The sequence below is a fragment of the Canis lupus genome, chromosome 7 (genome assembly GCF_011100685.1).
Source record: "Canis lupus familiaris isolate Mischka breed German Shepherd chromosome 7, alternate assembly UU_Cfam_GSD_1.0, whole genome shotgun sequence".
Lineage (NCBI taxonomy): Eukaryota > Metazoa > Chordata > Mammalia > Carnivora > Canidae > Canis > Canis lupus.
The window spans coordinates 45,106,057-45,121,136 of NC_049228.1; the positions used below are offsets into that span (position 1 = coordinate 45,106,057).

General features: G+C 40.4%; 1 protein-coding gene across 1 annotated transcript; it reads left to right on the forward strand.

The window, feature by feature from the left end:
* The first annotated feature begins 1,987 nt into the window (after nt 1-1,987).
* On the forward strand, nt 1,988-10,846 carry ATP5F1A (ATP synthase F1 subunit alpha). The gene is given in 12 exon segments (NM_001287154.1): nt 1,988-2,101; nt 3,798-3,876; nt 5,031-5,200; nt 6,929-7,102; nt 7,192-7,358; nt 7,546-7,694; nt 8,367-8,518; nt 8,629-8,853; nt 9,374-9,481; nt 9,600-9,744; nt 10,350-10,500; nt 10,621-10,846. Coding segments are annotated over 12 exon segments (1,662 nt in total). The 5' UTR covers nt 1,988-2,041; the 3' UTR covers nt 10,703-10,846.
* The last annotated feature ends 4,234 nt before the right edge of the window (nt 10,847-15,080 follow it).

Below are 15,080 nucleotides of genomic sequence, written 5' to 3' on the forward strand. Positions count from 1 at the left end.
GTCACTGCCACATCAGCCATTCTTCATTCTTTTTTTTTTTTTTTAAGTTTTTATTTATTCATGAGAGACACAGAGAGAGAAGCAAAGACATAGGCAGAGGGAGAAGCAGGCTCCCTGCAAGGAGCCCGATGCAGGACTCGATGCCATAACCCCGGGATTATGACCTGAGCCAAAGGCAGACATTTATTAACCACTGAGCCACACAGGTGCCCTCTTTATTCATTTCTTTTGTTCCCTGAAGTTCTCTCTCCATCATTGTAGTTAACACTATGAGAGGTTCTCTTTACACAGACAGCAATGTATAGTTTTCTCTGTATTTTCCTATTTTAGTTTCATTCCTACAAGTACCCTAGAAAAATAGATGAACACCTTATTCTACAAATTTCACATTAAAAACCACACACATACATGGATTAAATGACTTGACCAAGATTAGGTAGTAGAGCTAGAATCTGACCATAATGTTCTGGCTTCAATTATTTTATCTTCGAAGGCTAGTTAGACCACAGTGCGGCCTGCAGCCTCCTGTAGTATACTGTGAAACAACAGGAAAGATAGACCATGTGCTTACTCAGTGGTCTGATATATGTGTTTTAACATCAAATTGTTGCTCAGTCTTAGCAATAAATACTTTTAAGTCACATGCTTATTTAAAATGATTAAATTAGTTTTCAAAAGAATTTTACTAACTAGCCAACACCATATTGTATGGCTTGCTGGGAAGCCTTTTTGTTCTAGTCATATATGTCTCTTCTCAGTAATCAAATTTCAAGTAAGTTGGTCCAGCCCCAGATTATGGGGGAAAAAGTTATCTTTAGGCCCTTTGTCCGCTTTCATCGCTACGAATTCCACAGAATAAGCCTCAGTCATTTTTGTTTTCACAAACTAATTTTTTCCCATTAGCCTATTTTTATCCATGACAAGAAGGATATTCACCTTGAAAATGGAATAGAATATTAGAGAAAGGGATTGCTGACTATACATTTGCAAGCTATATTTTGGGATATGAGCCTTTTAATACAGATATTCATATGTCTCACCCAAATTAAGGTTTTGGGCGTAAACCAGATAAGACATCCAATATCCCCCTGCCAATCCTGTGCATATCACAAAAAAAAAAAAAAAAAAAATCTCAATATCACCAAAATTCTGTGTGTGTGTGGAGGGGGGTAGCTCTGCCCCAGTGTTAATGTGTAGGTACGGGAAGGAGTTTTTTTCTTCATAATTTCCATTTTATTCCAAATTTAAACACTCTCATGAAACTAGCTGCTAATTAGAGGACTTTGAATCCTTGTCCAAACTGCACCATTCTCAGTAGAATTGGCAACCACTCTTCTTCGGCTCTTTGTGTTTATTACCATTTTTTAAGCAATTTGTTCTAATTTACAGATTTCATTTAGACATAATCTAAAAGCACTACGACTTTGCAATCTAAGTGCTTCACGGATCACCTAGAATGGTATGGGCTCTTCTCTCAAAATCAGATTGCTCCTAATTTTCGACTTTAAGAGGGTCTGGGGAATGGGGCCAGAGATCTATGGATTAATCAGTTCGGCAAGTTTCCGGTGATGAACTGTTTTCTGTTGCTATAAAGCTTTAAAAGCTGTAGCCTCGGACCCCACACCGTCAACCTCCCATCACCTTCCAACCAGCTGCCGCCCCAGTAAAGGGTGACGACTCCACAGTCACCAAGCCTGAGAACCGCATCCCAGCGGGTTCCGCTACCCACGCGGTCGCCAGGGGCAACCACAAGGTCGACCCAATAGGTCAAAATAAATGTGTAACGAAGGCCTGGGCCGAAGCTGACAAAGGTCTAGTCACTCATTTTTAAGTTTAATTCTAAAAACGATACTTGAAAGAGGTAACCCCACCCCCAACTTTCCCGCAGGAGGCAGATTTCCGGCCGGGGGTGACAGCGAGGGGCGGTACTTCCGGGTCAGGTGGGCCGGCTGCCTTGACCTTCCTCGCGGCTCAGCCATTTTGTCCCAGTCAGTCCGGAGGCTGCGGCTGCGGAGGAGCCACCCGGAGCGAAACTGCAGAGATGCTGTCCGTGCGCGTCGCCGCGGCCGTGGCCCGCGCCCTCCCTCGGCGGGCCGGGCTGGTGAGTGCGGGGGACCGGCAGGAGGGAGGTGGCCCGGCGGTGTCTGGCGGTGCGCTGACTCGAGAGCTCTGCTGCAAGGAGGGTGAGGGGCTGGCGGGCGCCGCCATCTTGCAGTGCTGGCCGCTCGGGCCGGGCTGGGTGGCGGCGCAGGGGCCGTCGCTCGCCCTCCGTGCGGGAAGGTGCTGAGCAGAGGAGGTGGTGCCCCCGAGGCCGTCCGGAGATGGGGCCTCGGCGAGGGGAGGGGGGTGGTGTCCGAGAGGGAGGAGGTCCTGGAGTGAAGGTCAGGGGCTGGGGCGCAGGCTCTCCGAAGCCCGCTCGGAAACGGCGAGGCTCGACCCCGCTGAAGGTCAGAGCACTGTCGCTAGCTCTTGTGGAGGCGACCTGACATTGTCTGAAGGTCAGCAGGCCCCGGCATTTCTCCTCTTCCTCCTCTGCCCCGAGGTCGGTTCGGGGCAAAGCCATAAACGAAGGCGCTCCTGTCAGTACTTCAGCAGGCCGTCTCTTGGTGCCCGGTGCCGAAGCGATGGGGAGATGGGGCGAACGTGCGTTTCATGCGGCCGATACCTGAGCGGTGACGCCCAGGTGGTCTCAGGCGGGGGAAAAAGGCTTTGCTTGATCTTGTGGTTCTTGACGTGTGTTAAGATTCCGTCCTTGAGGAGTCGTTGGACCGCGATTGAGAAGTCAAGGTAGAACGTAGGTTGGAAAATGCCCTTCGGTACTTATCGCCCTTGAAGTTTTTAAAGCTTGCATTTGCTTATGTTTTTTTCCATGGTAAGTGTGATCTCAGTTTCAAAGGTAAAATAAGCACTGGCTGTTTTACCGTTCTAATAACCATTAGAAGAAAAAACATTTTTAACGGTTTTTTCTCCAGTCCTGTAGAAAGTAGTGGGTTCAGAATGGACAGTGACCAATCCCAGTATGACAGCTTGAAGGAGGAGGGAGTGCAGATTGCTGTGGGCTTTGTGGAAGGCAGGGGAAAAAAGAGTCCACAGCCACGCTTAATTTCTAATCAAATTCTGACATTTACCAGTTTAATTTTTATTTGCTTTTTAAAATTTTTTCCTTAAAAAAAAAAAGATGTTAATTTATTTATTCACGAGTGACACAGAGAGAGAGAGGCAGAGACACAGGCAGAGGGAGAAGCAGGCTTCATGTAGGGAGCCTGATAATGGGACTCTATCCCACGACCCCAGAATCACGCCCTGGACCAAAGGCAGGCACTAAACCACTGAGCCATCCAGGGATCCCTTTTTTTTCTTTTTTCTTTTTCTTTCTTTCTTTTTTTTTTTTTTTTTAAGTAAAATAGGGTGTGTATTGGTATTTGCCCCCTTTAGGAAGCAGTTTATCTTATTGAGAATTTCTACAGTTCAACTGAAATATATCTAAGGATGAAATAACAGTACTTGAAGCCATTTAATTAAAAGATAATTTGGTAACTCTTGGTTTTTAAAATATGCTTTTTATAGAATAGTTAACAGTGTCGTTAGGAGCTGCATAATATATTTTTTTGCATATAGCAAAAGCGACTTCATCACATGATTAATAGCCTTCCAATTTTAAACAAGATATTTTGAATATAGTTTATATTTTCACTGATAACATGATCAAACTAAGCCTGCATTTAAGCTTGCCAGTGTTCTAAAGGCTTTTTTTTTTTTTTTTTTAAGTCGAATTCTTAAATGTGTTTATGTACTAGGTCTCCAAAAATGCTTTGGGATCATCCTTCATTGCTGCAAGGAACCTCCATGCCTCTAACACTCGTCTTCAGAAGACTGGTAAGTCATTATTTCTGAGACTACATATACCACACTTATTGCCTTGTCAATAAGTGACAAGATAAGTTACATAGGTTACATAACTTGTGTTTTATTGTCATTTGTTAATTTTTTTTCCCTCTCTACTTTAGTTACTACAAATCTCAGATTCTTAGCCTGTAATGTGCCATTTAGCCGTGTCTTGGTAGATTCTCTTGTTCTAGTGAAAAACTTTTTTCGTGATACTACAACTTTTTTCTTCTGATATAATATCCCTTGGGTGAAAACAGAAAGTACATGTATAAGATGGTAGGCATCCTTTCTCAACTATGAAAGACTTTTTCCTCTCCTAAAAACCTTTAGAAAAAAGTAAGCAATTTTTACCATTATGTTTTTTGAAGGTAGTAGCTGCTAATCCATACATGGCAACCTATAAATTTGCACATTGCAAATAGGATAGAGAAGTGTGGGGAGGTGTGCATAGGAAGATGCTGTAGGTTAGGGAATTCCTTTGGAGACATGATTGGGGCTTTTGAACTGAAGATTTAAGAGTGAATGTTAAATGTTACATGCTAAGATGAAGAATAATAAGTATTTGTGTGCCTTTGAAGGGAAAGATTTATACTTTGTTAATAGTTGCTTTTAAAAATAGACTGCATTTTTGGGGGGTCTGTGTGGCTGATTTGGTTAAGTGTCCCACTCTTCATTTCAGCTCAGGTCTCCAGCTCAGGGTCATGAGTTTAAGCACCGTGTTGGGCTCCATGCTGGGCATGAAGCCTACTTTAAAAAAAAAAAAAAAGCTTACGAATGAAGCATTTGTAAGCTTCCTGCAGACTTTAGCCAAAAAGTCAGGTTTCAACATACATACAGTTCCTTAGAAATTAAACCAAAGGAGTAGAAGGTAGAAAATATTTTTTTAGTGGTGTTGTTTAGTCTTACTAGCTTCTTGTTTGGTTTACATTTGTTTCGTGAAATTTTCTTTTCATCGCTTAGATTTGTTTTTATAGTAGTGGAAGATACCAAGCTTTTTTGAATAGAAAAAAAATGTATATTACATTTTAGAATAATTTGATTACGGTGATTATAAAACAATAGTTCTTACATTGTCAGAGAAGTGGGTTTTAAAAAGATTTTGGGACCAGGCTGTTTTTGCAATGGAATTTTTCTCTTAATAGGCACTGCTGAAGTGTCCTCTATCCTTGAAGAGCGTATTCTGGGAGCTGATACCTCTGTCGACCTTGAAGAGACTGGGCGTGTCCTAAGCATTGGGGATGGTATTGCCCGTGTACATGGGCTGAGAAATGTTCAGGCAGAAGAAATGGTAGAGTTTTCTTCAGGCTTAAAGGTAAATTATAAAATGAGATTTTTTGTGTATTAGGATTGGTCTCTGAGTTATTCCTTTAGTAATTCAGAGATTGTGCTAGTATTTTTTGTATTTGAACTTGTTTCAGCTTCTTCAGTGTTTTAGTCATTCTCCTAGATTGTGAAAAGAATAAAAGGTTTTGGCTACCAAAGTTTTTACACAAGGGACTGATGTATATAAGTTGTAGCCACTGCCACCGAAATAAAAAATTTAGTAAACTTTCAGCCAAATTCTAAAAAGTCTGTTTTGTAGCCATTAAGATCATCTTATACAAAAGCATTAGATAACTTCCAACTAAATTCATTTCTGGTGGAAAGTTGAAAGTTGTTGAATTTTTATTTCTAGTAAGGGTAGACCTATTAGTGTTGAGTTAAACTGGTGATATCAAGTTATCAGAAGCTCTCTGATGATGAAAGTCTACTTCTTTCTATTAGGTTGGGCCTGGTTGGCCAGTGGGATGAAAACAAATGGTAGGAGTCATGGGTTTTCTGAGGAAAGCAGAGAATGATACCTGGGTAGACCAGCGGTCGTAGGATTACCCACTCAGCACAAATGGGAAAAGTCTTGGTCCTCTGGCTAGTGACCAGTATGGCAAAAGAGCCTTGTTAGGGAAGATTACTTATAGAGCCAAAAGTTTTCTCTGTAGCTGTAAGACCTTGGCTAAAAACTTAGCTTCTCATATCTTCAGTTGTATATAACATAGCTTTTAAAGGTGTGGCTGAAATAAATGAACCCAGTTTCTTTTTAGCTTTTAAGATGTAGGAATCTAATATTGTCTAATAAAACTTCTTGCAATGATGGAAATATTTTATGTCTTCTGCTGTTTAAGTATAATATTTTACATGCGAGGCTATTGAGTGTGTACAATGAAGAATTTCTCACAGAGAAAGTGGGTAAGGTATAGAGATGTGTTAATTGGAGAGAAAAGTCAGTGTCTCTGACTTTGGTAAGATACTGTTAGTTATTTCAAATTTTAAATAGCTACACAGTGTGGTTAGTGACTACTATATTGAACATTAAAGATTTAAGTTACAAATTTGTACCTGTAGGAATAATCCATGATATTTCTTTATTTGTTCTGAGTACTTACAGAGCTGACATTACTGACCAGACTGACTGTGTTCCGGAATAGCATTTTTCCTTAGTAATGATTAAGGACTTAAAACTCTTACCATTTTGAATTAAGGTTGTAATGATGAGAGATGACCTACCACTGTTACATTATGGCATTTTGTCCTTGTTTGGGTAGCTTGTTTCACTTTCTATTAACCCAGTGAGTTCTCATTATAATTTTTTAAACTGTTAATGGACATTTTCACAGATAAAAAGATGTAAATCAATTGTGCCTTAAAATTTCTAGTTGATCACTTTATTTCATACTGATCATCTGGTTCAAAAGCCCTAGACAAAAGAGATCAGTGAAAAAGGCTTGACTTGTTCAGTTTCTTTGCTTCTTTTAGTTCTTTGAGGATGCAATAAAGGAGCATGTCAGGCTCATCATAATGCTCTAAGATTATTCAAAACATAAGCATGTTTGCTGTTTTAAAAGTCTCTACCAAAGCAGGTTGTTTGTTGTAAAAATATTTGAGTAAACCAGATCTGAAGGACATTTTTTTTTTTTTACTAGCTGTTTTCGTATCATGTAGTGTTGACAAATGGGGAGAGAAGTACTAATCAGGCTTCATGGGTGTTCAATTGTGTTTTGTGTAGGGTATGTCTCTGAACTTGGAACCTGACAATGTTGGTGTTGTCGTGTTTGGAAATGATAAACTAATTAAGGAAGGAGATATCGTGAAAAGAACAGGAGCCATTGTGGACGTTCCAGTTGGCGAGGAGCTGTTGGGCCGTGTTGTAGATGCCCTTGGTAATGCCATCGATGGAAAGGTATGTATATCATGTATTAGATGTGGTTGTATTCAGTTTCTAACAGACATCAAAACTAATTGTTTTGAGGGCTCCTTTTTATTTAACAGGGTCCAGTTGGTTCCAAGACCCGTAGGCGAGTTGGCCTGAAAGCCCCTGGGATCATTCCTCGAATCTCTGTGCGTGAACCCATGCAGACTGGCATCAAGGCTGTGGATAGCTTGGTGCCAATTGGTCGTGGTCAGCGTGAGCTGATTATTGGTGACCGGCAAACTGGGTGCGTAAAGCTCATTAAACATTCTAACTAAAATTTGCTTGTGGAAAGATTACTTTTTAGGCTTGGAATGGTGAATGCTTTGATATAATAGGGAGAGTGGAGTGTGATGAGGGTTAGTAGTAATTAAGTTGAGAAATCCTTGAAGTATTTATTTACTAAGATTTACGTTTATTTTCTCTTTTTAAAGCAAAACATCAATTGCTATTGACACAATCATTAATCAGAAACGTTTCAATGACGGAACTGATGAAAAGAAGAAGCTATACTGTATCTACGTTGCTATTGGTCAGAAGAGATCTACGGTTGCCCAGTTGGTGAAGAGACTTACAGATGCAGGTATTGAAGATTTTTAGTCTGGGGGTGCCTGGCTGGCTCAGTTGATAAAGCATGTGACTCTTGTGTTGGGGATGTGAAACGAGCCCTACCTTGAGGATAGGATTTACTTTAAAAAAGGGGTGGGGGGGGAGGACGAACTGCTATTAGTCTAATTGTTCTCTGGGAGTCCTATTGTTGCTAATCTTAAGAGTAGCTTTTCCTTAGTGAAGGCTGGTTTAAATCACTCTCTAATGAACTGAAATCTCTATTAACGTAATTCAATAAGTAAAATTAAAACAAGTAAAAAAATAGAATAAAACAATCTTAAGATTTCTATTGGTTTCTTTAAAATAGGTGCTTGTTGGCTCTGGTTAATCTGACTTTGGTGAATTACTTAGTAAAGCACTTAATTTTTATTTATTTAAAAATTTTTAAAAGATTTTATTTATCTGAGAGAGTGAGAGCACGAGCAGAGGGGAGGGGCAGAGGGAGAAGCAGACTCACTCACTGCTAAGCAGGGAACCCCATCAGGGCTCAATCCCAGGGCTGTCAAATCCTGACCTGAGTTGAAGGCAGATGCTTAATCGACTGAGCCACCCAGGCACTCCCAATTTTTATTATAGGCCTATTATATAGACCTCCAAAATCAAAATGTTGATAACCTTGTGAAACTTAAAATTTATTTTCTTCCAGATGCCATGAAGTACACCATTGTGGTGTCAGCTACTGCTTCTGATGCTGCTCCACTTCAGTACCTGGCTCCTTATTCTGGCTGTTCCATGGGAGAATATTTTAGAGATAATGGCAAACATGCTTTGATCATCTATGATGACTTATCCAAACAGGTCAGAGGATATGTGTCTTTAGAATCTGTTTATATGTTTGCACCACAAAGGAAGGTGACAAATTTAGCTTCTAGTAACTAAACTTTATAACCCTTTCCTGTACTATATAGGCTGTTGCTTATCGTCAGATGTCTCTGCTGCTCCGCCGGCCCCCTGGTCGTGAAGCCTATCCTGGTGATGTGTTCTACCTACACTCCCGTCTGCTAGAGAGAGCAGCCAAAATGAACGATTCTTTTGGTGGTGGTTCCTTGACTGCTTTACCAGTAATAGAAACGCAAGCTGGTGATGTGTCTGCTTACATTCCAACAAATGTCATTTCCATCACTGATGGACAGGTATTATTTTATGATTAAGATAAATGCAAAAGCTTTGGGTGATTCCAAAACATTGGTTGAGATTAGTGTTTATGAACTGATTTGTTAAATGCCTTTCACTATTTATTGTGGAAAATTTCAAAGGTATAGAAGAGCAAGGAGAACGGTATAATGAACCAAACCCTCCATGTGTTTCTCACCCATTTCAACTTGTGGTATAGCACACTTCATCTTTGCTTCATTTATAGCCAGCCTTCATATATAGCAAGCTAGATAATCTTGAAGCAAATCTCAGAGATCAAATCACTTCATCTGCATATATTTTGATAGAAATTTTTTTTTTATCTGTTTTTTTTCTTCTCACATCTCTTAGCAATAGAATATGTAAGTTGGTATCTGCTATGAAAGATTGAAGTAGCTCTTAATGATGAGACACTGAACATTTTTCCTTGGAGATCTTGGGCTTTAACTTAATTTTGAAAATAGTTGGATTTTTTTGGGGGGGGAGCTCAATAGTATGTGTATTCTCTGTATGTCGTAGATTTTCTTGGAAACAGAATTGTTCTACAAAGGTATCCGCCCTGCCATTAACGTCGGTTTGTCTGTGTCCCGTGTTGGATCTGCTGCCCAAACCAGGGCCATGAAGCAGGTAATTTGCATCACTTTGTCGAGGGATATCATTAAGTTAAAATTATAATGTATTTGTATAGTGTTCTTTGTCAACAAGTATTTTTGTGTTGCATGAATTGACCATTTCTGTATTTCAGGTGGCAGGTACCATGAAGCTGGAATTGGCTCAGTATCGTGAGGTTGCTGCTTTTGCCCAGTTCGGTTCTGACCTTGATGCTGCCACTCAGCAGCTCTTGAGTCGTGGCGTGCGATTGACTGAGTTGCTGAAACAAGGACAATATTGTGAGTTGTTCTTTAATTTCATCAAGTTCCTACTGTGTTTAAGGGCCTGGGAATATCCCATAGCTCCCTACAAGCTGTATATAACAAGTGGTGTTTTTTTCATTAAAGATACAGTGTTTTGAATGTGGTTGATGCCTGTTTACTTGCAATACAGTCTCATTATTTAAATAACCAGGAAAACTTATATTTAATACTTTTATTTTGAGAATTAAAACCTGTTAGATTTCCTCTTCACCTTTCTCCCTTGGCTTTGAGAGACTGGGATTGGGCAGATTTAAATGTATGTTAGTATGTGTTTATCTTGCTGTAAAGTTTCAACAAATTATTTATATCTCAGATAATATAAATGCTGCCAGACGCTAAGCAGTGCTTGTGGAATATGCTTACGATTGCCCTTGAAGGCTTGCAAATATAAGGGATAAGGGAAAAACTGTTCATTGGGAAGAGAACTGGGAAAGGATATTAATGTAGTTTGTCACAGAAAGTAAGAGTAGGTGATATATAGAGACTTGTTAATAATTAGAAGAAAAGACAAGTTTCTCTGATTTTGTTAATGTAGCCTTTATTTTTTTGAGCAGCTTAACTTTGTATTCTTTTGTTTTCAGCTCCCATGGCTATTGAAGAACAAGTGGCTGTTATTTATGCTGGTGTAAGAGGATATCTTGATAAATTGGAGCCCAGCAAGATCACAAAGTTTGAGCATGCCTTCTTGGCTCATGTTATCAGCCAGCACCAAGCCCTCTTGGGCAATATAAGGTAGGAACACAATTGATGGCCTCTTTTTTGTAAACTTTAAGTTCTTTTGAATTTTGTAGCTAGTCATTGAATTTTTATTTAGGTCAGAACTGATGTGAACTGCTTTTCATTTCCAAATAGGACCGATGGAAAGATCTCAGAACAGTCAGATGCTAAGCTGAAAGAGATTGTAACAAACTTCTTGGCTGGATTTGAAGCTTAAACTCCTGTGGATTTACATCAGATGCCAGTTTGGTTTTGTCGTCACTTACTCTAGTAATCAGTTCCATTTGTAAAAGGATTACTCTTATGCTCCAGATGTACAGAAATTACCTTAAAAATAAAGGTTCCATATTGGTTGGTGGTTTTCTGTAGTTTGAGTGATTCTTTTAAAAAGAACTGAGGGCAGCCCCGGTGGCCCAGCGGTTTAGCGCCGCCTTCAGCCTGGGGTGTGATCCTGGAGACCTGAGATCGAGTCCCACATCAGGCTCCCTGCATGGAGCCTGCTTCTCCTTCTGCCTGCCTGTCTCTCTCTCTCTCATGAATTAAATAAAATCATTTAAAAATAAAAAAGAACTGAAATTAATATGAGGAATTAGTAAACATGCTTTTTAGCTACTTTTACTTGAATATTATTAAAATTAGCAGGCGTACATAATTCTAAGTGAAGTCTGAAAGATTAAGAAAGGACATATGCATAAGAATTAAGAACATTTGTCCATATATTCTCATTTTTAAGTATTCTTTACCTTTTAAAAGCAGTAGTTATAATCAATGTAATCAGGGTCAGTTTTTATGATTAGTAATTTCAGTCTTATTTAGGAAATCTTCATCCTACAGATTTCAAAGATCACTAGTTTTTACTAAGAGTTTTTATTTTTTTAAAGATTTTATTTATTCACGAGAGACCTAGAGAGGCAGAGACACAGGCAGAGGGAGGAGCAGGCTCCATGCAGGAGCCCAATGTGGGACTTGATCCTGGGGTCTCCAGGTTCACGCCCTGGGCTTAAGGTGGCGCTAAACCGCTGAGCCACCCAGGCTGCCCTTACTAAGAGTTTTTAAAGGTTGGCTCTTGTTAGACCTAAGAGCTTAATCCAGGTGTTAAGAGTTCTTCAGAGAAATTCAACAAATAGGATGTGTATAGAGAGTTTGTAGATGCTGGCAAGTTTAAAAGGGCAGATGGACAGGCTGGAGACCCATGGAAGGGTTGTGTCTGGAGGTAGAATTCCTTCTTCCTCTTTGGACCTCAGATTCTCTAAAGACCTTTGACTAGACGATACCCACCCATGTTACATTATGAAGCATAATATTTATAGTATTTTAACTGTTAATTACGTCTAAAAAATACTTTCACAGCAATTAGACTGGTGTTTGACCAAAAACTGGATACTGTAGTTTAGCCACAATGACACAGAAGATTGACTGTCACTGAGGTGTTTGGCTGGCTCAGTCTGTAGAGTGAGACTGATCAGTCTGTAAGAGTGAGACTGATCTTGGGGTTCTGAGTTCAAGCCCCACATTGGGTATAGAGCTTACTTAAAATTTAAAAAATAAAGATAATAGATCATCACAATCCATGTGGAGTTAAATTTTTGTGTAGAGATCAGCAATCTTTTCCATATTCCCACCCAATTTTTTAGATTCCTTTGTTAAATGACTCCTCCATATAACCTGCTACGACACCTGTGTCTTACTTAATTCGTATGCCTGGATCTTTCTGGGCTCTTCGTTTTTTGTGGGTTTTAAGATTTTGATTGAGGACCCCTGGGTGGCTCAGAGGTTTAGCATCTGCCTTCGGCTCAGGGTGTGATCCCGGGATCCAAGTTCAAGTCCCACGTTGGGCCACCTGTGAAGAGTGCTTCTCCCCTGCCTATTGTCTCTGCCTCTCTGTGTTTCTCATGAATAAATAAAATCTTAAAAAAAATTTTTTTTATTTGTCAGAGGGAGAGAACACCCAACAGAGGCAGAGGGAGAAGCAGGCTCCCCACTGAGCAGGGAGCCTGATGCAGGGCTCTATCCCAGAATCCTGCTAACATGACCTAAGCAGAAGGATCATGACCTGAGCAGAAGGCATGAGAGATCATGACCTTAACTGATCTGAGCCACCCAGGTGCCCCTGGGCTCTTCATTTTTAAATTGTTACATAAGGCATATAATTTAAAGAAACAAAAGGTCAAGACCGCTATTTATGAAAAATGGAAATCCCTCACTTGCCTCCTCCTTCCCCACCACCTCTTAGTATTTCCCAAAGGCAACTAATAACTTTTCAGTTATTTTGTCAGCTCCGTATCGTAATTGTGTCACTTCCTTTTACATTATATGTGTAATCTGTTAATTTCACCCAACGGGCAAGAACTTTGCATGTGTGTACTTGTATATACTACACACTGCACAACTCTCAACTCTTATCACAATATGAGAAGATTATGATTTGGGAGAAATGGTCATATGACTAACTTATCTGATAAAAGCTGAAATGTTCATTTTTACTTATATGAGCTTTGGTATAGAATATTCTAAAGCAGGTATAGGTATGCCTGGGTGGCTCAGCAGTTGAGCATCTGCCTCTGGCTCAGGTCGTGATCCCAGGGTCCTGGAATCGAGTCCTGCATAGGCTCACTTCAGGGAGCCTGCTTCTCTATCTGCCTTTGCCCTTCTATGTCTCTGATGAATGAATAAGTCTTAAAAAGTATTTTTCTAAAAGCAGGTGTACTTTAATTGGTCTAGTAAAAGCAGGACAAAAATGTCTAAGAGCAAATGCACCCTAGGAAGAACTTTTTTGGGGAATGTTCCTCTGGATTTTAGTTTCTACTAGCCATAGTAATTTTTTTAAAAAGATTTTATTTATTTATTCATGAGAAACCCAGAAAGAGGCAGAGATGCAGGCAGAGGGAGAACCAGGCTCCATGCAGGGAGCCCAATGTGGGACTCAATCCTGGGACTCCAGGATCACGCCCTGGGCTGAAGTTGGCGCTAAACTGCTGAGCCACCTAGGCTGTCCATAGCATAGTAATTTAAGTATGTTGTTTATTCATCTAGATTAAGAAACTGTAGAAGAGATGCTTGGCTGGCTCAGTTGGTAGAGCGTGTAACTCGATCTTGAAGTCATGAGTTTGGGGCCCATGTTGGATGTAGAGATTAAAAAGAGGCAGGGGCGCCTGCATGGCTCAGTTGGTTGTCTGCCTTTGGCTCTCATCCTGATCCGGGATGGAGCCCCATGTCGGGCTCCCTGCTCCGGGAGAAGGGGGTGTCTGCTTCTCCCTCTGCAAGCGCGCTCTCTCTCAAGTAAATAAAATCTTCAAAAAAATTAAAGACAATAGTTTGTGGAAAGAAAAAAAATTGTGCTAGAACTAGGATGGCAAGGGTTTCCCTAAAGCTGTAAAGCCCTCCCACAATAGTTTTGTTGAGCCCAACCCAGTCTATTCTAACAGTGAACCAGGAGAAACAAATTGAGATTCAAATGTTATTTTTTATTAGTCACTCAGAGACCGGCAAGTTGGGAAACTTCACAGGCACCCAACTGTTTTCACCAGATGGGCCTAAATACTCTGCTCAATGGCCCTATTGTGGGGCAGCCAGAAGGCTGTCATGAAGTGTATTTTTGCACAACTTAACAGAAATGCACCTGACCTTTGAAATTTGAGGTTTTATTGCTTTCAGATATTTTAAAATCTATTTGATAATTGTAAAGTCTAGCTCTGGAGAAGGCTTCTGATGTCTCAGCTGTGTAATCTATGTAAGAATATTAAGATAGGCATATCTCAGTGCTTAGTTTAGCTTTTGATTGCTCAACTATGAGATAAGCACTAAAGAGTGTGATACAAAATGAGTAACCTAGAAGGACCCTCTTCCCTAAGGAATAGGGAGGAGGACAAAAGGCGAGTACAGTTAACTAAAAGCTGTGCAATTATAGAAGTACACATAAGATGCAGTAAATGACCAGTATAAAGTGCCATTTGGATTAGAAAATTTATGTACAGAACTGGAAAAGAGTTCATGGAAGAATTGGCCTATTTGACAGTACAAGCAGGCAGAGGGAGAGGGAAAGCGGGCTCCACATGGCGCTCGATCCCAGGACCCTGGGATCATGACCTGAAGGCAGACACTTGACTGACTGAGCTACCCAGGTGCCCCAGAGTGTAGCCTTTTTAATTACAAAAATACTGAGGCCTACCTAAGGAAAAGTTGGAAGAACAGCACAAGCAACACTCACTTTTCATCAGTATATGCCACTTGTTAATATTTTGATGCATTTGTTTTATTTTTCTGGGGAGCCATTTGAGAGTAAGTTGCAAGCATCCTGGCACTTCTGATACTTTTCAGCATTTGGGGGCACCTGGGTGGCTCAGTTGGTAAAGTGTCCGACTCTTGATTTCAGCTCAGATCGTGATCTCAGGCTCATTTGATCGAGCCCTGCATCAGCCTCTGGGCTCAGCATGAAGTCTGCATGTTATTATTCTCTCTCTCCAATTGCGTACCCTGCCTCCTACCCCAGCAGTCTCTTTATTAAAAAAAAAAAAAAAAAAAAAAAAAAAAGCATCTGTGCCCTAAGAAGAAAGACCTTCAGCTCAACAATAGAACAATCTTGGTTTTCCAAACAT